Here is a 26,058-nt window from a genome sequence, read left to right as displayed (position 1 = left end):
AGGAGCAAAGTAAATTAAAATATTTTATTGTAAAAACAAAGCTGGGACGATGTTTGATGATAACTTGTTTTCCGTTAAATATTTTAATTCATTTTCGAGCAAGCACCAAATTAGAACTCTGGATGCATAAATTAGCTCAAAGTTACTATGAAATGTTACTATGAAATGTTAAGTTACGGAAAATTGCTCCAAACAATTATACCATAAATAAATATATCTGGATATAACTTAACACCTAAATAATTAATATATGATATACTACTACAAACGAACAACAAGCTGTGAGAAACTGTAATAAAAGTAGATAACATTACAAAGCTAAACCTTATCGACTCTGCCGTTTGAATGAATGAATATTTTGTCAGAAAAATAAGTTATTAACTGGGATTTTTTCTGTTGATCAAATACAAAATTCTGATCTTCTGAACCTAACGGCTTGACAAGTGTTAGGACACAGTGCGAGCCATACGAAAAAAAAATACAAAACTCGGTAATACGGAAAACATTTATAACTGAAAGCTAACCATTGCTAATACAGCTATTTCGAGGACGGTTGTCGTTAAAAATGTGCACGCGACAATCCCGAAAGGTAATATGGGATATGATCAATACCCTGTTCCTGGCAGTGTAGCTCTCGAGCCTTCTTTTGTTGCTTTCCTTTAGAACTTGCAAACATATGTCCATGGCCTCTCGTGCCATTCTCTCAAATTTCTTCGAAAACCAGTGAACTCAAAACCACCCACAATACCTTTCGGGTTTGTCGCGTGCACTTCATCCGACAAACTTCCATATCTTCACTCGCTTAAGACTTTTCACTTTCAAATTTGGCAGTTTTACTAATATTAAGGCGCTCTTGTCCATGTCAAAAGTTTTTAAAAAACCGTGAAAAGGTCTATTATTACCACTATCATTACCCCAGGTTAAAAATTATTCACTTTCAAATTTGGCAGTTTTACTAATATTAAGACGCTCTTGCCCATGTCAAAAGTTTTTAAAAAACCGTGAAAAGGTCTATTATTACCACTATCATTACCCCAGGTTCAAAAATTATTCATAAAGACACAAAACTTGTTGAGACAATGGGAACAAAGTTAAATGTTTTAAAATCTGAAATGGAAACTTTGTTCGTGGTTCTTTCCCTAATCATAGGAAGGGTGTCAAGCGAAGAAATCTGGCCATTTCAAGGGTTCGTCACAGTTTCACTGTTACTGGTGGATCTACACCCTAAAAAAATACTCTTCTTTCTTAAGTGTCAAGATTGTCAGGAGTGTATCAATAATTTGAGGCCAAAATGACGGAAATTTAGGTAGCAGAAATTAACATTTGAAAAAATTAACGCAAATTTTTGAAATTAACGTTAATTTCATGATTAAGCGTTGTGACCCAGGCCTCATATGAGAGATGGACTTGCAAGGGTGATGAGCTTTTGCCAAAGTGTTGTTAAGCTCCTGTATGTTTAACTAGAGAGTGATGTTTTAAGGAGAGGTTTGATATCACTGACAGGGTCACTAACAGGTCACACTCACAGTCACTGACAGGGTCTCTAGGGTTAACATTACAATAATTTTTCATGATGATAGATGAGGATGACTGTACCTTAGCATGTAAGTGACTGTGTTTTCTTGGTTCAGAACCAATAAAAAATTTACTGGGAAAAAAAAAATCAACGATTTGTCAAGGACAGATTAAGCTTATGCTTATGGTTTTCCAAAGGAAAATTTTTGGCAAAGGCCATTTAAATAAATTTTTTCCACTAAATGTAAATTACACCACAGATTCTTGGTCAACTATGACACCCTCATCATCGGTAACGGGATTACGTTTGCGCACTTCACTCTCATTTTCACCAGGACAGCACTTTTGAGCAGCGCAGTTGTCATTCCGCCCACACGCAAGGACACACTCACCCTCTTTCTTGTCCTCACAAACAAACTCCGGTTGAATAGTAGTGGAGTGGATGCCCTCGTTGTGAAAGAATCTCTTGATCTTGTTGGCAATGCCCATGTATTCGTCTGGAGATCGGCAAGTGATGTGGGCAGATGCTGACCAAAAAATTAGCAAAAAAGGTTACATAGTTGACAAATAATATAAAAAAGGCGTGTCTGATTGACCTTATTCTGGAAAAACAATTAATGGAATAATCTCTAGAAATCACTTATTTTGCCGTTTTGTTGCATCCTATTGTGTCCAAGTCTGCTTGAAATAAAATCTTCTGATATTTGTGGCATTTAAGTGGTAAAAAAAAATAACGGTACAAGAGATGTGCAACAACAATTGGACATAATCTTATTCTGCAACACAGCCAATGGAGCACACCCTGAGGGGGTGTTTACATGAGAAAACTCGCACCGGTGTGAGTTTCATACCGGGATGACTTTTTTATTTTGTATCGCGTTTACATTATGACTGGGTCATTTCATAACTCGTTATTTGAAGGTACATTTCATGTTAATAAAATACATGTAAGATTCCAAATCGCAAACATTACGCATGCGCTACCCATTCCAGTCTACCGGCAGACCGATTTCACACCGAAACGTGTGGTCGTTTCGCGTTTACATGATACCGTTGTGAGATTTCGTACCGGAGTGAAATTCTCGTCCCGGTACAACAACAGGGGTGGCTCACGCTGGGGTGACTCGCGCCGGCATGACATTTTGTGGAGGTATCATGCAAACAAATGTAGAGCCATGAGAGGGAACTGGAGTGAACTCACTCCAGCGCGAAAGTCGCCCCGGTGTCATGTAAACAGCCCCCGAAAATATTTTATGAAGGGGAGTGTGAGTATCATGAAAAAAGTACTTGATCTATACTCTTGCTGTCTGTGCAGCACAAAAAGGCATTTGAACAACAAGGAAGAGAAAATCCCCAAAGCGTATAGAGAAAACCAAAATCAATGGCTTTTGAGTAACTTTTTTCCCTAAGTAACACTGAAAGATGAATACACCCACTTAACATTTTCAAGCTTTACAATGAAGTCCCCAGGTTGCCAATTACTTTATGGCTGACAAGGCTGTGCTCTAAGGAAATTTAAGAGAGCCCAGTCCTCTGAACCTGTAAAATCTAGGGTGCCCAGAATCTTTGAAGGAATAATGAGAGACTTTCTAGTCACCCAAGAGCAAATTGTGGGTGCCAGCGCCCACCAGGCTCCGCTAGGTCATTAAAATATGACATGGCTTATCGTTTTTGATACTTTGGTTAACTGCATCTAGTTACATGTTATGTATTTTATTTTCACCACAAATAACTGGGGAATATGCCTTAAATTTTCCACTTTAGTTACCAAAATTTTAATGATCACTTTATTACAACTTCTCAAACTCATTAATAATTCATTAAGAAAATACAAAGGAAATTAATGTTTAATGAGTGTTTGGAAATCGGATGAAACACTGCTTAGTATTTGCATCCTTAATTTCTCCTTCAAAAATGATTTTGTTTGAGAAGAAATATCAAACATTCGACACAGTGTTTCATCACCAGATGAAACACCTCGAAGTTCGTCAAAAATACTCCGCTGCGCGTCGTATTTTAAACTCTCTTCTCGGTGTTTCATCTGGTGATGAAACACTGCATCTCATGTTTGATATATTACTTGAAAAATGTGATGAACCTTTTCCCAGGGTGGCTTCTCACTTTAAAAAGTCAACATGAACAATGGCACTTAATGTAAGATATTTAAAACTGATTTTTTTGATCCAGATTATTTGTGCCCCACTTGCTCCACTTTGGTAAATCTATGATGCAGTCATGTCTTTTGTTTGCACTTATCAAATGTCCCACAATCTTAGACAAAATGGACGGAAAGTTCAGACCCTGTCCCCCTTCCACAATATAAAGGGTGGGAAAATGGAACACTTGGACTTTTGTGTGGCTTCATCCATGGCAGGGATGGCGGTTTCCTGCTCCATTTTATTCAACAAAATACATGTATTTAGAAAATTGTGACCCCCTTCCCCCCCCCCCCCCCCTTTCCACTTCAAATCAAGGGAAACTGATTGGTTTTGGTTTTTGTGCAACTTCATCTTTGATTTCAGTGGGATGGGGGTTTGCTTTTCCATTTTAGCAGAGCTCTCGTTGTGCGAGACAATGGCAAAGAAATGTACAAAAAAGTGTGCTGCACATGCAAAGTTGCTTTTTTGCTAATTAGACCTATTGTTGTTTTTCACCGTTCTCCGGCGTTGCCTTCGCCGCTTAGCATTACAGGATTTTATATTTTGTTTGAACAAACTATAAATATTATCGAGAGCTTTGCTTTTAGCCCTGGCCAAATCTATATATTATTCTCTCCAAGATTGTAGGTTCAAAACTCACCAATTATTTTATTTCCAGCCAACTGCCAAACATGGAACTCATGAACACTGAGAACTCCTTCCACATGATCCAACAAACGATCTTGCACCTCCTTGATTTTAATATGAGTTGGAACAGTTTGAAGCAAGATCAGTGATGACTCTCGCATGAGTGGGATGGAGGTCTTCAAGATCAAAAAAACCAACAGGATGCTCATGGCAGGATCAACATAAATTGTCCACTTGCCCGAAGCAAACTTGATTATTAAGGCACTAATGATAACAATGACAGATCCCAGTGCATCACCAAGAACGTGCAGATAAACACCTCGCATGTTTAGTTGAGCACTTGACTTGACTTTTATGTGGCTCCCCTTAGACTTGGTGACAACAGTGTGTACTGATCCATTTTTACCTGACAAATATACTGTAGACAGAAAAACAACAAAAAACAGAGCATTGAGTGGCTATTTAGATAAAACGGCATTTTTCATAAGAAAGTGTCATTAACTGGCATGTTTACTGTTAATTTACTGATTTTCTACTTTATTATCATATATTTTATATCTAGCCACATTTACCCTCAGACAAGAGAAACCACACTACCAGAAAATGGGCTTGGATATAATCTACTTTTAAAACAGCTTATTCTACTAGCCTGTGTGCAGGGCATGTAGCGCACACTAGCCTGGGGCGAGTGGATTTTTCTATCATGAGGGCTAGCTAGTGAATTCTGTTCTTAACTTGGGGAATTCAAATATACAAAACAAGTGTAATCAGTACTCATCAAAAATTTTTTGGCGGGCTAGTTGAAATGACTTTTTGTGTTAGTGCAAGCTAGCTACAGCTTGCCCGAATGGTAAGCTGTAAAACTGATTTTCTTTGCACCCTGCTGCAATGCTTGTAAAAAATATAGTTATCCTGCTTGAAATTCTACTTGGACAACTGGATTCTGCTCGAATTCTCTGCAGTAGCCAAAAAATCGCAAGTCATTTAGTGAGGAGGGGAGCATGGGTTAGTCTCTAACATGCAAACTATGAAGTCACTGTGCATAGCAAAATTTATAATTTATTCATCTTCCTTTGAACAATATCACTAAATATATTTGAAACAGATCTTATTAACTATATATATTGCTATGGATTTGCAGGTTTTTATTTTCTCAAATAACTAATATGGTATTATTAGTGTCACTGATGTTTAGTTATTCTGCTCAAAATTAAATATCGCTAAAAAATCATTGTTCTCAAAAACTGCTTATTTACTTACAATTATGCCTACTGAGAATGGGAATAGACAGTACGTGTCTATTTGTAGTTTATCAAGTTCTCTGTTCTTTTGAAGAAGTACAGTTTTGTAGTAATAATAGTAAGAGCTGTTCTTTGAACACTTTTTCCCATTATGTCACCCAGCAAGACAAAATATCTGAGAAATTGTGGCCTTTTTTCTCAGAAATCCAGATATTGTCTCACTTTATTTTCCCAGATAAGGTTTTACCATCGCAAAAAGAGCCTACATGAAAAAATTCAGCCTTTCTGCACAACGCATGACCAATATTAATGTTCGCCTAACAGTATTAATACATCATCAAGAGAAACTGTTATGAGAATAACTGGAATGATCACCAAAGGGAAACTGCCTTGATCTTTTATTAAATTCTCTCAACTAAGTCTTCAAGGAAATGTATGGAGATCAGGCTGCAGAATTTATAATGTGCATATTGGGGCTGAAAGGATAAAGGCAAAATTGTCACATGCATCCATTTTTATTCACCAGGGCCCTTAATAAGGGAGGGTAGCCAGCCAAAACTGCTGGCTAGTTAGCCATCCTTAGCTGGTTACTTACGCCTCCTGCCATAACTGCTAACAAAAAGTAAGCACCATCCCAGTTTGGAAAGACATTGAACACATAATTTATTTAAACAGGTTTACATCTGTGAAACATTTGAACTGTAAGATGTCATGGAAACCCTGAAACATTGTGACGACAATGTTCCCAGTCAGCATTCTGACCAAACAACATAGCATCTGTGGTGGAAAATCCTCTTGAAAACCCCTGGAAATGCCATTTCTGAGACTATAAATTTCAAAATGTCCCTAGATGCCTCGGCCCTCAAGAACGTGTACCTTTGGTGCGAGTTCCAAAGCCACCTATTATTCATTATCAACCTCCTACTTAACAGCTTTTTGACAGCCCTGATTCACTGGACCCTTCAATTATTGCAGTTAGCCATATTGTTCTAGTGCTCAGCAAACATGAAAGATGTTAATTTTAAAGGGACTATGTGACTCACACACCCTACACAAAATGCTCCTATAGAATTAATAATAATAATAATAATAATAATAACTTTATTTGTATAGCAGTATATACAAAAGCTCTATATTGCTTTACAATCAAAAAAGAAAATAACTAACTAACAATAGCACTAAAACAAAAAGTCAATTGAAAGCGAGTCTAAAAAGATAAGTTTTCAATCTAGATTTAAAAACATCAACTGATCCACTTAATTTAATGTCTACGGGAATATCATTCCATTGTTTTGGGGCAGCGACCGAAAAGGCCCTGTCCCCATAGCTCTTCAGGCGCACATTCGGTACTTCTAATAAATGTTTGCTAGCAGACCTAAGATTTCTTGTAGGGTTGTATGGGACTATAAGTTGACTTAAATACGGAGGCGCAAGATTATTGAGAGCTTTAAAAGTTAACAGTAATACTTTAAAGGTAATTCGCTGCTCCAAAGGTAACCAGTGTAGCTCCTTAAGGACAGGGCGAATGTGCGCAGCCCTAGGTTGCCCAGCTACAAGGTGTGCAGCGCAGTTTTGAACGCGCTGGAGCTTCTGAATAATATACTCCGGTGACCCGAGGAGCAACGAGTTACAATTGTCCAGTCGACAAGTAACATAAGCATGGACAAGGGTCTTTGTGCTCTCAGAAGTCAGATACATTCTAATCTTAGAGATATTCCGAAGATGAAATAAAGCAGATTTACAAATGGAACTCACATGCTTATCCAGTGACAAGGTCTCATCAAAAACAACTCCTATGTTCCTAGCTTTGTCAGACCGCTCTACACGATGATCACCAACCAGGATACTATCTAAAGATGGGCGTGGCCGATATTTTGAACTGATAACGAGCAGTTCCGTCTTGTCCCTATTCAACTTAAGTTTGTTACAAGACATCCAACGGTCGATATCTCTAACACAAGATTCAACCTGAGAGACAGAATAAGCTTGATCATCCCCACTGAGAGAATTGAAAGACAGATACAACTGAGTATCATCAGCATAGAAATGATAGCCCATGTTGTATTGTCTGAAAATATCCCCCAATGGGGAGGTATAGAGCAGATATAAAATCGGTCCAAGCACGGAGCCCTGTGGTACTCTGCACGACAGCGAACGCGTGACAGACCGCGCACCACGAATGGTCACAAAATGAGTTCTGTCGCTCAGGTATGATTTAAACCAGGCCAGAGCTAGATCGCAAAGACCGAAGCAGTTTGCTAATCTCTCAATCAGTATAGTGTGATCGACCGTATCGAAAGCGGCTGATAGATCAAATAAAAGTAAGATAACAGTCCTATTCCTATCAACGTCTAGGATAATATCATTAAAAACTTTAACTAAAGCTGTTTCGGTACTATGAAATTGTTTATATGCAGATTGTAGTATTTCATCAAGTCCATTACTAGAAATGTGATTAATCAACTGAGATGCCCCTTCTCAGTGAGTTTAGACATGAACATCAAATTTGAAATAGGACGAAAATTCGAAAAAACTTCAACATCAAGTGTGGGCTTTTTGAGAAGAGGATTCAACAATGCAAGCTTAAAACAGTCTGGAAAAACAGCTAGACATAAAGACTGATTTACAATTTGAGTCATAACAGGCAAAAGAACTGATGTGCACTGCTTCAAAACAGAAGCAGGGACGGGATCAAGAGGACAGGACTTGATGGTCATCTTACTAAGTAATTCCGAGACATCAGACGATGTTACAGACTTAAAACATGACAAGGCACACTGATGGACAATGCCATCGGACTCCACAACAATATCAGATGTGGAGTCAAGTGAGTTTCGCAGAACTGTAATCTTCTCACTAAAGAAGTCAATGAACTTGTTAGCAAGATCACCATCAGACGCACACCCTGAAGGATACTCCGCTGGCACGCGCTTATGTAGGAGCTTATTTACCGTATTGAAAAGAGTTCGGGGATTAATATATGTATTTAGCCACAGCTAAAAGCGAAGCTCCCATTGATAACTTTATAACTTAAATCAAACAATAATTTTGTACTCCACAAATCAGTTAACTTAAGGGTACATTCATGTGACTTTTGAGGGAAAAGCTAAGTGATTTTCGAGTGAAACAAATTTTGTATCGAGTTGATATAGCCTTATATGTACACCCAAAAAATAGTCTTCGGTCACATTTAAGAGCAATGATGGCCCTTGATCACAGTAGATAAGGCGTGGAAAACAAATTCTTGGAAAACAAATCAGACCGAATTTTTGGCGTTCGACAAGTTTACAAATTCTTGCCAATAAATCTGGGTGCGCGTAAACCAATCTTCTATTTTTTTTATACGCCACATCTGAGGAGAAAGAGTACTATGAGGCGCTGTTTTTATCATACAGACCTCGTACAAAATGCAGTATTTCACAATTTTTCAAGACAAATTGCATTCATTCAATATTCAGGACCATCGAAGCGGCGTGGACTTTTAATTAGCGAAACCGTTCAAAAAAATTCCAAAATCTTCTATACGGCCAGCCGGTTCTAACTTTTGACAAGCGCCAAATATGCGAAGAAATTTTAAAAGAGTTACGCTTCAACGTGATGAAGAATTTATTGAGTCTATTTTTTATTAACGGTTTTATAATGATGAGTAATCTTAAAAAGCGTTTGATATACGCTTGGCATTTTGAGTACTCCTGCAAGCGATGTTTATGAACGGCTGAAAACAAACGGCAAAGCGATAAAAATTACACTTTTGAGACTACCAAAAATCAATAAAGAAAAATAATTCGATAGAACATTTACAGAGACAACAATTTTCATTCACGAAAACAAATGAGTATTTAAGTGTGTCTAAGAATCCTCAAGTCTTTACTAGTAAGCTTAAAGTTCATGTTTTAAGCCGCCGGTTTCCCGGTGTTGGCTGTTTTCAAAGATAAACTCACGACAAGAAAATCATTCAAAGCTTTTTTCTACAGCCAAAATTATAACTAAATATTCTTCGGAAAGTTTTTTCTTTCTATTTACGGTGAATTAATATCGGCTAAAGGCTTTTTAAAGTTCTGTAAGCTTAAGCTTATATCAAACCTCATACGAGGTCAGATCAGTGTCTCAGTCAAATCTTAATACAAACGTGCATAAACTAGCTTCATAAACTGCGCCGCTGGACTTCATGAAATTAGATTTAAATGCAATAATTACTCAGGTTTACCATATTTCGAGATGCAGCTCCTGAAAGCTATCAGGTAAGACAAGGATCGCTTAAGCCTTCATAATTCTCGTACGCATCCAGCAAGGTGAAAAACTAAAACGATGCCATCCAAAATCGGATTATCGGCTTTGACAAGCGACGCATTTGTCAACCAAAAACCCAATAAACAAACCAGCCATGAATAAGAGAACACTCTTGATAGCAGCTGTATTTCATTTTGTACATCCAGTGGAAAAAGACAGTTAAAAACATCACAAGTGGACTCAAAACTCTGTCAGCTTCAGCTGTCTCAGTAAACAACTTTCAAGATGCTGCATAAATTTTACGCATGAACTCACCTGTCAAATTTTAACCAATCAGGCCCGGGTTGCTCGAAGCATGGTTAGTGCTAACCAGCGTTAAATACCATGGAAACCTATACATTTTGATACCTCTTAACCAACGGTTAGCGCTAACCAGGCTTCGAGCAACCGGCCCCAGAGCATAAAAATTGGACGTGGAGCGTGACCAAGACGTGACCATGGTAAGAAAAGGTCTTCCCCGCATGTATTTTTTAAAAACTGACTGAATTTTTGCGTCTGAGGTCAGTTTTAAATCAAAATCGTAATAGTGCGGGGCGAAACTGACATAAACACAACATATTTGTTGTGAATTTAAAACAAAAGAGTGAGCCTGCGATCATTTGAAAACGAGTAAATTGTCAGCGGATAACTTCAAAAAATACTCGACCTTGATGGGGCGACACCTGAGCCCGCGATACGGTCAGGTGATAGTGGTCAGCGGAAACCCTGTTTTGACAGCTGTCAATTGATGACAACATTGATGTGCAATCAGCTTTCTCCTGGGCTCCCAAGTCCCAAAGTAGCTAGAAAGTGTGAGAGCAAACATTGGTATGCCTGTGGTGCGGACGGACGGTCGGTCGGTCACGTGATTACCAAATTTTCTGGGATGGGTAGATTTCCTTAGCTATGGGGCTCCGCCCACGCGCTCGTGGAGCTCTGCTATTACTACTCTCCCGTATAATGCCTGAGTAATAGTCAACTTTCGTTTTCTTGATCAAAGCGTTCACTCTAAGGCATTGTTCCTTAAATCTAGAAAAATCCGATTCTCGTTTTGAAGAACGCCAGCGCTGCTTGAGAGCTCTGCGTTTTCTCTTTTCAGATCGTATTTCCTCAGTGTACCATAGGGCGGTTGGGCGAAGAGTAATGCTCTTAGTCTTCAGAGGCCCGTGTCTGTCTAACAACGACTTTAATGCAGTGTTATACTCATAAACAAGTTCACCGAGACTAAAAGAAGCTGCATCCCTTACTAGCCTGGTGTTCTCCAACTGACCACAAAACTCGCTAAAATCAATATCATGAATCCTGTGATATGAGATTCGTTTACGCTCGAGTGGTAATTTAGCAAGGTCCAACAAACTGTGTACAGCAAGATGATCCGAGACAAAAGGATTGTCCACAATACAGTGGCCAACTAATTTCTCATGAGCTCTCGTTATAATCAATGACAAAGATATCTGGCAAATTTCATCAGGGAACACTTCAACCATAATGATATTATTTTTTGGTTATTTTTGCAGGTATAGCAGAAAAAGTTGGCCCAAGTTTCAATCCATGTCCAATCCTTGCTATCCGTGGCAACAGACAGCAGGAAACCATTTTAGTACCTAAATATAGTCTGAAATAACAAAACCAGACGATTATTTTTGGAATTTAATTGATGCGAAGACACGTTTTAGCTTTCAAAAAGAGAGCAAATATCGTGACAGTGCCTCTTTAATAAGAGGGAGTCAAGATGGTGTCAGGAACAAACCGGTTTATGCAGGCATGCATTTCTAATGTCATCACGTACTTCAAGACTCTACATGACCTTTTTTACAAAATTGGTTAGGCTAAAATAGACCAAAATATTAAAAACCTGAAAGATGTAAATGCTTCTCAAATCTCATTCAATTACAAAAATTAGTGTTAGGATGGTGAAAAGAAACTGTGCAAACTGGTTTATGCAACCATGCATTTCTAATAAAATTTGCTGCAAGTCATCACATAATTTTAAGTATGCTGTAATAACATTACCTATTTTTTATATAACAATTTTTTTTTCATTACTAGACAAGTAAGGCTAAAATGGACCAAAATATTAGGGACGTGTAAGAAAGTAAATGCTTCTCAGTTCAGATTGACTATGGTGAAGAGGTACTTAAAAGACGGGTTTATGCACCCATGCATTTCTAATAAAATTAGCGACATGTCATCAATTACCTTTTTTTTATCTAACAATAATTCTTTATTAATAGACCAAAATGATAAAAATGTGCAAGAATAATGAAAAGCAAATGCTACTCAGTTTAGTGTCCACTACAAAAATCAGTGTCCTTTGATCAAAATAATTCTAAAAAAGAAAGTAAATTTCCTCACCTTCAGCTTCCGAGACGAGGCCATTAGAAGCATCACTGTTTATTTCATTTTCATCCACTTCTGATCCTGATTGACTTCCGGTAGATTTTTGATCGACTCCGTTCGAACCATTTTGCACTTGAATTAGCTCATTCAATTCAGTGCCATTTTGAACACTACCACCGTGGCTATGTCCATGGCCACCATGGCTGTGACCATGCCCATGTTGATGAAACAAAACCAAACCGACAACATTTATGAGCAGGCCAAGAGAACCAACGATCAGGACCAAGACGGGATTGTGAATCGCCTCAGTTTCCACGAGTCGCTTTAGTGATTCGACCAGAATCGAGAAACAAAGCGCGATCAGAAACACAGCGTTCACCAAAGCACCGAGCACCTCTGCTCTTTGCCAACCAAAAGTGTTTCGTTCCGTTCTCTGACTACGTTTGGAGTATCTCAAAGCGAAAAAGCCAATTATAAGTGACATGATGTCGGATAACATATGAAACGAATCAGCCACAAGAGCCATCGAATTCGTCGCATAACCAACAATAATTTCTACCAAGAAAAACGAGCTGGTCATGAATAGCATGGACAAGACACTGCCGGTTTTTCCACAAAATCTTTTTCTAAGCTGTGTTCTTCTTGATTCAACCATTTTGTTTGCCTACAAAATAATTTCACAATGAAAATTTTTTTTCTGTTAACTAAAGTATGAGTGCAAGTGAAAGATTCACTGACGATATGATTTCTTATTAACTATACCGCAAACTAAATATTACTAAACTCAAGTGAAAATCACGAGGGCGATAGAAATAGAAAACACGCGCTGTTTTGATTCAATTTCATTTTTTCCATTGTCATCTATTCTAAAAAAAGCAACTAAGAATAAGTCTGTTTACAACACAAGTTATAGAAAAGTCTCAATACCTGCACAGCAAACACAATAGCCGGCTTTGTTGCTCGGAATCAACACAAGATTCAAACCAGATGAAAATGAAACTTTTTAGACAAACCGCTCCGATGTTTACGGTATCCATTTCGTGCTACGTAACATCGACCAAATATCGACATTATTTGCAACATTTTCATTGGACGATAAGTTGGACCATATAAGTCGGAAAATCTTCGGAAATGTTCGACTAAACCAGCGGCTACAACAAATGCCCGAATAGTACGTCATGTAACATTTCGCTTTACGTCTTCATTCCCACCATGACTCACTTAACTCTTCTCTGTTTTATTTTTCTTTCTTCCCCAAAAATTCTCAAGTTTGTTTTCGGGTCTGATGTGCCAGGCGATTGCTTGAAAGACGGCAGCTGTGAAAAGGAACATGGAAATCACGAGAAAGAAAAGTACAGAGCAAAAGGTAAAGATTGCTTATTAAACTTTGATGAAATCAAAGGTTTGAACAAACTTGAAAACACCTGATTATTAAGCCTGTATACATTAACGTATCATACGTGCTTTTTTCTGAGAACTTAAGTCTGTTACTTTTTTACAGACAACGTGTGTGCTTTTTAATGATGATCATTTTAAAAAAGACAAGCCTATATGGTATCGATCCAGTGGCGGATCTAGACCGTCAGAAAAGTGGGGGGCCGGTAATCCAGATCCTGAGATAAGGAGGGGGCCCGGTCTCCAAAAAATTATAAGGAGAGGGGCGGGCCCCCTGGGCCCCTCCCCTAGATCTACCACTGCAATCACACCACCCTACAGCCCTGGGCCTGATCCAGTATAATTTTTGCGGGCGACAAGAGGAGCCCGCAAACCTAATCTCCAGGTTGTTATTACGCATGCATCGCATGTATGTAGCCAGCATTCATTTGGGCTTCCACTAAGAATGAATGGAATGCACACAACGCAATTTGATCACGCGCATTTTGACCTTCTACCCTCGTAAATCTGATCATGCGTGTTTTGACCATCTGTCACGTGAAACTTGCGCAAAGCACAGCGTTGGAGCAAAAGCCTTTGGACCTCTGATTTCCTAACCTTTGGTTATTACTACTAATTAAGCTTATTGTTATAATTTTCATCATAATTAAGTCAGACCTTCCAATCTTCACGATTTGACCTTGAGACTCGCAGTTTGGGCAGTCAACTCATGATCTCACAAATTAGCCTCCAAATCTCATGGTGAAAAAGAAAATTGCCAGACAATCCCGGTAGGAACGGCGTAAATATATCAAAAAAACTGTCATCATAATAGACAAATATTGTATCAATTTAACTTTGGAGGGAAACCTGTATCCAATTCCAACCTCATCCCTGTAAAATGTAGGTTTGCTAAGGTCTGTGGGAAAACCCTTATAGCATACTCACTTGGCTACTTGCTGTCCTATAGACCTGGATAGCAAAACAGAATTTTCTCATTACTGCCAAAAGAGCAACAGGGCAGTAAAACAGAGACCACTAATAGGGTAAAGAATACCATGACAATTTGAATAATCTGCCGTTTTAGTTTTATTCAATACATATTTTCAAAATCTCCAGGTTTGAGATCCGAAATCTCGAGGTTTTTGGGGGCTTTTTTCAAACACTCCAGATCTGCATGGTTTAGGAGTTGGACAGTCTGTTAATTAACAATCATTGCATGAGGCCATGTGAAAAATTGTGCAGATCGAGGTGGCTATTATCCACCAAGGCTCAAGGCTGAGGTGGAAAACAGCTTTTGAGATCTGCATAATTCTTCATATCAAATGAAAGTATTGTATTGTATTGTATTACAGTCAAACCGGGCAATCTCGGGTAACACTCCCAGTGATTGAATTCTTGTGTTGAGTTCATTCTAGCTACAGCTTGCTCAACCAATAACTAGGCAATTACACACGGTCCAAGAAACTTTGATTAAATTTTTTTACACAGGCAGCAGACTTGCCTTTACTGGTTACAAGCCTGCCAATAGTAGTGATAACTTTGTCAAATGCTTGTATTTTTTGTCCTTATATTTAGAATCTTGGAAAACCTACCTTTCCAAAATAGAGAAAGCCACATCTCAATATAAAGACTGCACAAACAAGAAATGTGCCTGCTACAGTGATGTCATTGATGATGATTTGAGAGTTTGGAAGGACAAGGGAGGAATAACAAAGAGTGATTTTGATGAAGCTGCAGGCCGTGGAGTCCATTATCAAATTATTAATCATAAATTATACAGAGAAAAGGACTGCATGTTTCCATTCAGGTCAGTTTAAAGTCATCAAAGGATAATTTGGGTACATGCTTAAGTGAATTCAGTCTCCATGTAGATTGGCAAATGGACAATGACATACAATAAAGAGTATGTATATTCTGTTTTCTGGGATCACGGCAGGATTAGCTCAGTTGGTAGAGTGCTTGTCTGCAGAGCAGGGGGTCGCGGGTTTCGATTCCCAGGGCCAGACCAACACTCCGAGCCTTAAGATAACTGAGAACTGAAGGTACTCCCTTTGCACTGCAAGCAGCTAGACCTTCACATGGCTTTGATGACCATGTAAACTGGCGGTCCCGTCTCTAGTTGGTGATGTAAAAATAGTGTCCCCAATTAGTACTTTTGTGCAAAATACCTTGACACTCAAATAACATGCATTTTTTTATATAATGAGATTGACATCTGTTAAAAACACTATTTTCTATTGTTTTCTTAATTTTTTATGCCGAAATACGGTGTTACAGTAAGGTGTTGTCCAATGGTAAAATCTAAGACTTGCAGCGGCATAGTGACCAAGTGGTTTAAAGCTCTGACTTAAGATCTCTGGTCCAGTTTGAAAACCTTTTTGCCGTCTTGTCTGGATTCCTGGTCGACAGTATTGGACAACCCTCTTCCTTAGACAAGAAATGCTACCCCACTTTGTCTTTGCTAACCCAAGTGTGCAAACCATTTTGATATACTACTGTTGCAGGGTAGGCCCACACCCTGGGGGCAGTACTCAACAGCATTTTGAATTAAGAGGCTCCGCCCCGAGGTTCAACCCCGTACCCGTTTATATTCTATTTTTGACAGAAAAGGTAGGCCTTTTGTGTACGTTCTCTATTGACAAATTTAAATGGTACACCTTTCTCTAACCTAGTTGCTGTAAATGCACTGTCTTTTAGATATGAAAAAATCATAAAACCAGAACATCTTCTGTCAGCCCTTTTGGGCCTTTTTACAGGCCAAAATGACCAGATTCTACTACCATTTAATCATATACTTCAACAAGTGAAATACCTACCTTTTCATATAAGGCTTGAAAAAGCTTCACCTTTATGGTGGAGCCTTTATAGAGAGTAACCCCCCCCCCCCCCCGGCTCTGCTCAAGACTAGCATCCCATACAGGGGTTTGAAGTAAATACTACATAACTATAAGTGCTTTGTGTTACTAAAACCAAGTTAAGCTGTGGCAATGGTGGACTGCCTTCACCTTGTTTCATATTTGTCACCTCTAATTTATAAGCTGTGATAATATTGTTATTTTCAGATGTAAAGGAGTGGAACACTTTATTTTGAAGATGATTGACAAACTTCCAGATATGGAGATGAAGATCAATGTTAGGGACTATCCACAGGTATATGCTTATCATTCCGAGTCAATCTTTGGTTTGACAAAATATCAAGCCCTAGGATTTCAAATCCCATGGATACCATGCCCAGAGATCATGGGAAACCATAAATAAAAATTCATGGGACCCACTGTTATTTAATCTTCTAATGTACAGAAATATGTTGTTAATCAGTACCAGTACTTAAAAATTAAAGAACATTGATTAGTGTGTACTATTATTTACAAAAAACTTCAATGTCTATTAAAATGACAGAAGAAAATCAATTTAAGTGTTAAATGTGTGTGCATTAGTGTCTAAAGCTCCAGACTCCTCTTTGATCCAACTGAAGAAGTATACTCACTTGAAATGTTCGCCATAGATCTTGTCTCTTCATAAAGAGATTTGGGCCTCATCATCTGTTCCAGGATATGTCACTGGGAAACTATTTTTCGTTTCTGTTATTTTTTTTACATGTAGGGTCATTGTAACAACATCTTACCTGAAACTGTTGTTACCGTGAAATCCTAGGGCTTGAAAAGAACAAAGATTACTCATCACGGATGACCAGACAGGGCTTTTTTCGAGCCCTGTAGGTTAATCACTGACAACAGTAAAGTTCATACCATAGGATTTTGATCACAGACTTACAGTTTTAACCTGTCCACTAATTTCGAGTTAGTTTCCATCATTCACTCAGGAAGTGTATGGGTTACTTCACACATAGTTAGTACTGTACTAACCACATAAAAACATGAAGCTTGGATGCATTAGATTACGAGTAGTCCCCCATTTTTCCTCAGGGACAGTAGAGCGAGCGAAATGCGAGCGCGCATGAAAATCACCCCACTCGAGAAAAGCCTTTTCTCACATGGGGTGATTTTCACGCGCGCTCGCGTTTCGCTCGCTCTACTATCCCTGAGGAAAAATGGGGGACTACTCGTAGTCTAGGATGCATAATTAGTGAGCTTAAGATCCGACGACGGCGAGATTCTACGACGGCAGACTTGGTCGAGGGGGCTTGGGGTGAGGTCGCCGTCGCAATGGTGCGAAAAATAGCATTAAGAAAGCTCGCGCGACGGCGGGTTGTTGTAGCGCCTTTTCCTGTTGAAGTTTAGAAATAAATACAAGAGTGATGACTACTTTTAGAAAGGTTCATGAATTGTTACTGACAAGTTTCGATGATGGCGACATTTCAGAAGATGAATATTTACTGTTGTATGATGTCAACAGATCTAAAAATCCGGATTTTCCCTACCAGAATTACGAAAATTTTGACCTCGAGAGGCTTGACGAAAAGATGAGTGACATAATCCATTGGACCTCAATTTAATGCCAAAACAGTCTACGATATCATAATTGTTAATAAACACATCAATAAACTCAAGAAAAAACTTGTAAAACTTACTGGGTTGCTTTCTTTGTCGAGTTGACTGAGTCCATGGCGATTAACGAGTCAAACTGTTTAGAGAGGGCAAACAAATTTAATTTAAATACCGTGTTCAAATCGTTTAAGTCGCTTAGAAATTTGACAAAAATGGTCTACTGAGAATAAACTGTTAACAGTGCTAAAGAATTTCGCTCAAAATGTGTTTAAATGGCATTATTTTGATCAAGTTTACTCACGTTTTACACGCGACGGCAAAATGGCCTTCTTCACGTCACAGACAAGGCCGCTACGGCGGGAAACTTCGCAACGACGGCAGCCGGAAGTCTTTCTAGTAGTAATTTCACTTCCACTCGCCGTCACAGACGTCTGCCGTCGTCGGATCTTAAGCAGGCTATTATGCTCAACTGAAATGGATCTAGGGAAGTCTACTGACTGAGATGTTGGTTCTTTTCTCTGGTAGAACTCAAAGTGGTCAAAACCATTGCCTGTGTTCTCTTTCAGTAAGGTAGGGATTGTAAACCTTTTACTGTTAAAGCTGGTTGTTGTATAATCATCTCAAAATGTCCTCAGGCTGCTGAGACGATCATTTTGAGAACATTACAACAGTCTCCCATTTCAGAACCTGCTAGTGATAAAACGATCACTGGCAGTGACCACACCCATATCCTATCAATCCTTCACACACTTGTCACACCCCATCTATTAGTCACAGGTTGTGGGAATGGGTTGGTCTGTGCCTTGCAAAATGTGTATAAATCAAAGGTATGAGTCTAAAACTATGCCTGCCCAGGGAATGGTGCAAAAAGAAGAATTAAAGGGCTGTTTTCGTACTCCAGTTTTCAGAGAGTTAACACTTTTTTTTCTAACTAAAATGTAGCCCTTTGCTACAATCATGGAGAAAAGTCTTGGGCCAAATTTGCATTTGTGGAACTTTTTTTAATCTTCTTTACATTCGGACCTTTCCCCTACCCCCACCATACATAAAACAGTGAAGACATGTATCCTTGATATTTTTGTTAATTGATCATTTTTCCAAACATCGCTCGGCACGGGAGAAGAAGAAGTGCAAGGCATTTGTTCAAGATAGCACTACTTTAAATATATGCATCCTAATATTTACCTCAGTAGGAAGCACACATGTTTGGGGAATTGAGTCAGTAGTATTCTTCTAGCCAGCTGTTTTGGCTCGCACTGGCAGTGCCCAATACCCAGCAAAAGAGATCCTGCTCGCAGGCTGACAAACATGCATGACTTTTGTCCACCATTGTATGGCTGTCATACACTGTTGACTTGATAGAATTTTGGACATTTTTTTTCTTGTCTTTAGACAGCCAATGAGTATGACATTATGTACCCTGCTTGGACATTCTGGGAAGGAGGTCCTGCTGTCTGGCCAATTTACCCCACTGGACTGGGAAGATGGGATCTAATGAGAGATGAGATTGAAAAGTAAGTTTTGTCGGGTTAATTTTGGTCAATGTAAAGTGAAATAGTTACCCTGATTTTTCTCTCTCTCCTCGCCGCTACGCTGCTCACTCTCTCTTTCGTGAGGAAAAATTTCAAGGAAAGCCTCTGGGAACAGGGTATGAAATAGATGACATTTGCCTATCAATGAATTCTCGAGTAAGCACTTGAGCACCCCATTTGAATTCCTCAGTCTTCTAACTACCAATAATGAAAACAGCAACTACCCACTGCAATGTCAATAATCCTTCTTCCACCTCAGCATTTTGTGGTAAACAAAGCTGAAATGACTCAAAATAGAGACTTAAACGACCTTTTCGGAACTATTAACCCTATAAAAATTACACATGTGACATGTATGGTGATAAGCTTATCTTGATTTCAAAACAGTGTTCTTAAATAAGCCCCCACCCACCTCCCCCGTCGCTGCTCAAATACACTACATGGTAGTCTTTCCAAGGAATAAACACCCTCCAGGTCCCATTCCTGAATAGACTGCGGGCGGTCTCTGTTTTTCTTCAGATTTAGAAAGGGGAGTGCATGCGCGCGCGAGCGTCGAGAGACGCGGGAAACGAGGGTGGCTTTCACGCGCGTGGTCATTGCGTGTCTCGTGCGTTTTGCTCAAGACAAAAGAGAGGCTGCTCATGGTCTAATTCCTGAAAGGCCTATTTGAGTTAATCCACAGAAGGCTGCGTGGCATGCGTTTCCGCGCAAATTCGTTCTTGCTCCATCTTTCGCGTAATAACTCGATTGGAAATGCTTGCTATGCCGGCTAAATCCACAATTGTATTTACCTTAGTTTGTTTACAGTGACTTCTCATGTTGGAATAAGGCTCAACGATATTTTATAAGTTCCAGTTTCTTGTTTTTAGGCTAGAAAATTTTGTACTAAACAGTGTGTGTTCGTGGTTATTTACAGGAAAGCTAAAGAGTGGCCATGGGACAAAAAGCAACCAAAAGCTTTTTTCAGGGGATCAAGGTAAGGTAACCAAGTAACAAAAGCTTGAAATGCATTCCTGGCAGACATTTGTCAGCATTGTCAGTTTTTGGGCTTGTCAGGTTGCTCTTTTTTCAGCAATGATGGGTTGTTTTAAGTGTTTTATTGGCAATTCTAGGTCTTTAATAACTTGCAGTCATGTCGATATGGAATAGGTAAGGCGGTGCGAGGTGAAACAAAACTTGGTGTGAATATCACGCAAACCCGTGTTGCAGAAAAGGCCAACTGTCGGTGACATCGTCTGGGGAAGAGATTAAAGACCTATTTATATGGAGAAAAGTTGTCTAAGGGAGAAGTGTCACCAGCCTACCTGAAATACCCGGGCGAGCCAACGTTTCTTACATTTCCTAACAAAACCTGGCTGCCAACCGTTTACATGAGAACAAAAAGTTGGCCCGCCTATCTGGGTCGCCTTTCGTGATGGTAGGGTCACCGTCCTACCCGGAGCAACCTTTCTCCGTGTCAATTCAGTCAAAGCAAGAAATTATGAGCATATGCGAGCGCCTTTGGGTTGGAAAAATGGGTGAACGTTCGGTTAAGGTGACTCGGCTTGGGCCGGGGGGGCGGGGGTTTGGTTGACCCCTCTTCTCGGGACAGGTGTTCTCCATATAAATACGGCCGGCAACCTTTAAAACTAACATTGAATTTTTCCAAGCGATAATTCCAACTACAAAACTGTAACGTTAACGCGTCGAATAGGAACTATTAGAGCACTGTTTAATTTTCAATTTATTGTACTCTGCAGGACATCTTCTGAGCGAGATCCATTGGTTTTGCTGTCACGTGACAATCCACAGTTAGTTGATGCTCAGTACACCAAGAACCAGGCTTGGAAATCTGATGCTGTAAGTTTTCATTGAAGAATATTTCTTAATTAAAGCTGAAGTATCCATTCGATATATAACAATCCACTACATAACCAACGGCTTGGTTAAAGAGCTGGATTCTGTCCCCCTGTTTTAACTGTACGGAACAGTGGAACAGGAGCCCAGTATATCCTACCCTCATTAGAAAAGAAGGTGATTTTCAGCCCCTTTTAAAACTCTTCGCTACGTCTGGATCCCACTTGTTTCAGTCATGACATACTGTGATTTTATTGCATAGTAACTGAGGGTCTAGTCGGGTTGTGGATATAACCAGTAACTGTTATAACTGTCACCTTTTCCTAACCTTTTTTCTGGAGCCTCTAGTAATGAGACAGAGGTAGAGGTGAAGGGGGGATCTTACTGCCCCTTTTACTGTTGGAAATGCCCGCTCCAATGGTCGGACAATAGTGCCTGGAACAAGGAAGAGGAATTTTCTCCCCTTCCTTATCGATTCCAAAATTGTTTAGAATTTTATATTCATTCCATAATCAGTTACGAGGGCATCTTTCCTGCTAAGTGTGTGTGTATGTGTTTTTTCTGATTTTTTTTTTGTCTTATAGGATACCTTACATGCTCCTCCAGCAAAAGAAATCAAGCTCGAGGATCACTGTGAATACAGGTGTGTTAAAAATATTGTCGCTGTTATTTATTCCGTAGCAGTCTGGAGAAAATTAAACATTCGAGAAACACGACACAATATCTGAGTTTGGAAGACTTTGTTTTGGATACATCGACTTCCATCATTAGCATTATTTTACCAAATCAGTAAATAGCAATTTTTTTCGTGTTTTGATTAGCTCCTGTAACTTGCATTATAATTCATTTAAAATGTTTCGTCGTTTTTGATTTCCTCAAATCCCTCGGCCAATGGTTTATGCCCAGCTTTTTTATAGAGCTAGCCTTGACCAAATTTGGCAGATACTTGTGGGAGCCAATAAAATGACTTCAGTTCTACAGGATAAACGCCAGAAAAAGGCATGGCAACCGAGAAGCCCTGGGGACGTGGTTGCCTGCTTTGGTAGGGCTGTAGAAAATGTCGCAAAATTTCACACGCTTTGAGAAAATCAAACAGCCGTACTACGAAGAACAGCAAAAATACAAATTCGACGAACGACTTCTGCTGTTTAAAGAATATCTCCTAAGCTATGCATCTCGTAGTCTAATGAAGACGGGAAGTACACTTTTAGCCTGCGTAGCTGGCGGGATCTTTTTTTAACGGGCGCATAGTTTTGGAAGATGAGCTGCGAAGTCGTGCGGAGAATGGGCAGGACACGCCTTTAGACGTTTTGAACTTATTCTCGCGGCTGTGCCGCCAAAACTTTCACGCGCAACGCGCAGGAAACAATTCCGCCACCTACGCAAGCTAGTACACTTCCGGCCTATCCAAATAAAACTACAGACCATTTTTTCGTGTTACCATTTTTGCAGATACAATGTTGAGCTTTTTAAATTTGGCTTTTTTGTTTCTTGTTTTACAGATACCTCTTCAACTTCCGAGGTGTAGCGGCAAGTTTTAGATTCAAGCATCTGTTCTTGTGTAAGTCATTAGTCTTCCATGTAGGAGACGAGTGGCTTGAATTCTTCTATCGTGCTCTCAAACCTTGGGTTCACTATATACCAGTTGACACTGATCTCCATAATGTTAGGTGAGTAATATTAATATCATATTTGTGTTCTCAGATATAATGAAGATATAATGCAAATTTCGGTTATATTGTGGTTAAAAATTCAGAGTTTCAACGGATATTCGCGGAATGTTTCTGACAAAAGTTTAAAAAAAATGACATTATGGGTAGGGCAATTTTTCTGCGTGGAAAACGAATCCTGGAAAGGTCTCCGTTTTATAATAAGCCGTAGCCACATGCACTCCCTTGAATACCTCTTTTTGTCTCCCTTCTCCAAAATTGTGTCTCGATAAATATGTCTGTCGATACAAAATGAGAATTGCGCTACGAAACTCATAATTTCAGCAGATCAGCGTTGCACAGGAGTTGGCTTTCAAGCCCAATGGCCAAACCTTGGAACGCAAGTCAAGGGAAGTTTAAATGTTGACCTGCGTTAGGCTTTTCGGTGGCGGTTGATGAAAACGTATGCTTATGCCTGGTCGTGCCCGTACCATCTAAAATATAAAACTTGCAGGGCATTAACAGTGTAGACAATTCTTGGTTATCTTATGCAGTATTTGCTTAGATACATATTTTTACATGCTCCTTGTAAGGGGATATTTAGCGTCAATATAACTAGAATACAGAACGTAAATATGAATACAGGAACTGGATAAAAGATTATCTGCAAAATATAAGACAAACTAAATAGAATAAATAGAATTTTTTTCGAAATATAATTATTGTTTACTCCCCGATAACGAGGTCCATAATTGTCGTGATTTACCTTGAGTGTTCAAGATGACGCGAATCCTTTGTTCTTATTGGCTCCCCGAGCTAGCGAGATGAGCCTACTTCGCCCCGATCTTGCCCCCGCAAGAGAAAAAAATGGCCATAATTTTTAATCGTTTATTGAACAATCTTGTTTGTTGACAGGATGGCTTGATAGTGGCTTCGTTTTTCTTTTTCCATTTTTATGCACCCCTCGTCCATAAAAACACAACAAAAGAAACTGGCCAATGTCCATATCCATGTGGAGCTCACGCTCGGTTAATAACAAGGCGTATTTCTCGTTTATTCTACCATCAAATCGTGCATTTATTTACCGTAAATTATTCACAACAATATTTCACTCTTTATTTGACCTGCTTGTTTTGTTTAATATGTTAGGGACCTTCTAGAATTCGCCAAAGCAAATGATGACGTCGCTAAAGCTATGGCTGAGAGGTGAGTTGAAAGATGCCAAGTCGCTGTACGGCGTCTTCCCAGGTCTTCTCGGTCAATTCATTATGGTGTTGTATCTGCCGGGAGACGAAATTCGCTCGGACCACGTGACCCGAAACGCACAGGCGGCGCGTAGTAATGAAGCCTAGGGACTAGGCAAAGTTGCAAGGAGTGAGTTCGCCTGGTAATGCGTCTCTTGTATCTAGCAAACGAACTACTTCTCTTAGTGCGTCGTTCAAAAAGTATTGCGAAGGATAGTTCGTCTAGAGGCATAATGATTCTTGCGCCCCTCTTTATACGCGAGACGCATAACCAGACAAACGACAAATGTTTGCTTAAGATCGTTCAGACGGAGAATGCGTCTTTCGCCGTAAAAAACGGCCACAGACGAAATATCCGTCTGAACAGATAATGCGTCCTCCAGTGAAGGATTTCTTTTGCTCCCGTTTTCTTTTTCCACACAGACTGCTTCTTAATATGCTGTATAGTCTCTCGACTGCTAGGATTAGCAACTATGTTTATGTATAAAAACGGCCAATAAGAAATGGATTGCGTTTATTGTTTATTGTTTTGTTTGCCATAAATAATTGCGTCCCCCAAACTGTCAGATTATGCAATGCGACCATCAATGACCCATTCTTACTCGCTACCTCTTAATGGCCGACTCACTCATTTTGATCGATCGTCTTTGTTATTCTTCTTGTTCCCAGAGGTTATCAGTTTATCAAAGAACATCTTCGTATGCAGGATGTTAAATGTTACTGGAAAAAGCTATTGAAGAATTACGCCAAACTGATGCTATGGAAACCGACACGTGACCCAGCATTCCAAGAGATAAAGCCATAGACATTGTTATTTAGCGACAAAAGTAGACTTTTAAAGAAATGTCTTAGTTTAGTTAGTCTTTTTCAATTGCACTATTTATTGAACGCACACCTTATGGCAGAAAACGATAAGCACTCAATAAACACCAAGTATTCTTATTTAAATATAGGAAAAGCTCAAACATGAAATGAGTTTGACTTTGAAAGTGTGCATTACTTAGTTTTATGGGCGCGTAAACATCCATGTCGAACTCGTGTGCCCACAATATCGAAAAATTAATATTGATTAAATATTATCCCACCACTTTTAAAAGAAAGCATAAAAGCTTCCTGTGTATTTTCCATATCTCAAAATTTTTGCCGTGCGGTCATTTTGTTTCGGTTGAGCGTATCTCGGTCAGGTCAACGCAACAAATCGACTGTTGGCCTGAAATGAACTGTGCAGGAACTACAGCATTGGATAGATTGAAATAGAACAACAAACCCCAATCCCCTCGAAATCAAGGATAGAGCCCCGTGAAATCCAAAATGTGCTATTTCCCCACCCTTGATTTGGGAGAAGGAGGTGGGGGTAATTTTCCTTCTATTTTTTCCAAGATTGTTGTCCATAAATTTTTCTCTGAGTCCCAGACCACTCCGGGTCCATTAATCCTCAGTTTGTTCCGATTCCTAGGTTGTTAATCTCACTAACGGAAGTAGTGTGCTGGAAATAGGGCTTAATGATTATGAGTATGATGTTGTGAGATAACGGTTATGTTGATGATGTGTATGATAATGATGATGAGCACGAGAATGATAATTTGCGATCACGATGATGATGTGGAAGATGTTATAAAGATGAGGATGATGATGATGGTGGTGATGCCGAAGGGGGTGAGGATGATGATGGTGGTGTTGGTGATGACGAAAAGGGTGATGATGATGATGGTGGTGGTTATGATGATGACGACGATGAGGATTATGTTGATAGTAGTGGTCGTGTTGACAACGACGATGAGAAGGATGGTGGTGGTGGTGGTGGTGACGACAAGGATCACG

General features: G+C 39.4%; 2 protein-coding genes across 2 annotated transcripts; one reads left to right on the top strand and one right to left on the bottom strand.

The window, feature by feature from the left end:
• Positions 1–928: 928 nt before the first annotated feature.
• LOC140922982 (proton-coupled zinc antiporter SLC30A1-like) lies at positions 929–13,214 on the bottom strand. The gene is made up of 4 exons (XM_073373029.1): positions 13,079–13,214; positions 12,167–12,815; positions 4,315–4,719; positions 929–2,042 (listed from the first exon to the last, which is right to left on the bottom strand). Exons 2-4 carry the CDS (start codon positions 12,804–12,806, stop codon positions 1,765–1,767), a joined length of 1,323 nt encoding a protein of 440 aa, XP_073229130.1. The 5' UTR covers positions 12,807–12,815; positions 13,079–13,214; the 3' UTR covers positions 929–1,764.
• Positions 13,189–25,202, top strand: LOC140922985 (protein O-glucosyltransferase 1-like). The gene is made up of 11 exons (XM_073373033.1): positions 13,189–13,517; positions 15,104–15,335; positions 16,591–16,678; positions 18,502–18,546; positions 19,369–19,490; positions 20,425–20,484; positions 21,248–21,347; positions 21,929–21,987; positions 22,847–23,014; positions 24,143–24,199; positions 24,907–25,202. The coding sequence occupies exons 1-11, from the start codon at positions 13,364–13,366 to the stop codon at positions 25,040–25,042; spliced, it is 1,221 nt and encodes a 406-aa protein (XP_073229134.1). The 5' UTR covers positions 13,189–13,363; the 3' UTR covers positions 25,043–25,202.
• Positions 25,203–26,058: the final 856 nt, after the last annotated feature.

This window comes from Porites lutea, chromosome 13 (genome assembly GCF_958299795.1).
Source record: "Porites lutea chromosome 13, jaPorLute2.1, whole genome shotgun sequence".
In the NCBI taxonomy this organism is placed as follows: domain Eukaryota; kingdom Metazoa; phylum Cnidaria; class Anthozoa; order Scleractinia; family Poritidae; genus Porites; species Porites lutea.
This window is presented reverse-complemented; position numbering and strand designations above follow the sequence as displayed.

Bases quoted from the DNA above. Each gene is read 5' to 3' on its own strand.
- LOC140922982 (XM_073373029.1), bottom strand. From the start codon at position 12,806: ATGGTTGAATCAAGAAGAACACAGCTTAGAAAAAGATTTTGTGGAAAA. The intron at 4,720-12,166 runs GTGAGGAAATTT...TTCTGTCTACAG, and splicing joins CCTCGTCTCGGAAGCTGAAG to TATATTTGTCAGGTAAAAAT. The intron at 2,043-4,314 runs GTGAGTTTTGAA...TTTTTTGGTCAG, and splicing joins GGCTGGAAATAAAATAATTG to CATCTGCCCACATCACTTGC.
- LOC140922985 (XM_073373033.1), top strand. From the start codon at position 13,364: ATGACTCACTTAACTCTTCTCTGTTTTATTTTTCTTTCTTCCCCAAAA. The intron at 15,336-16,590 runs GTCAGTTTAAAG...TGTTATTTTCAG, and splicing joins GACTGCATGTTTCCATTCAG to ATGTAAAGGAGTGGAACACT. The intron at 21,988-22,846 runs GTGTGTTAAAAA...CTTGTTTTACAG, and splicing joins GAGGATCACTGTGAATACAG to ATACCTCTTCAACTTCCGAG.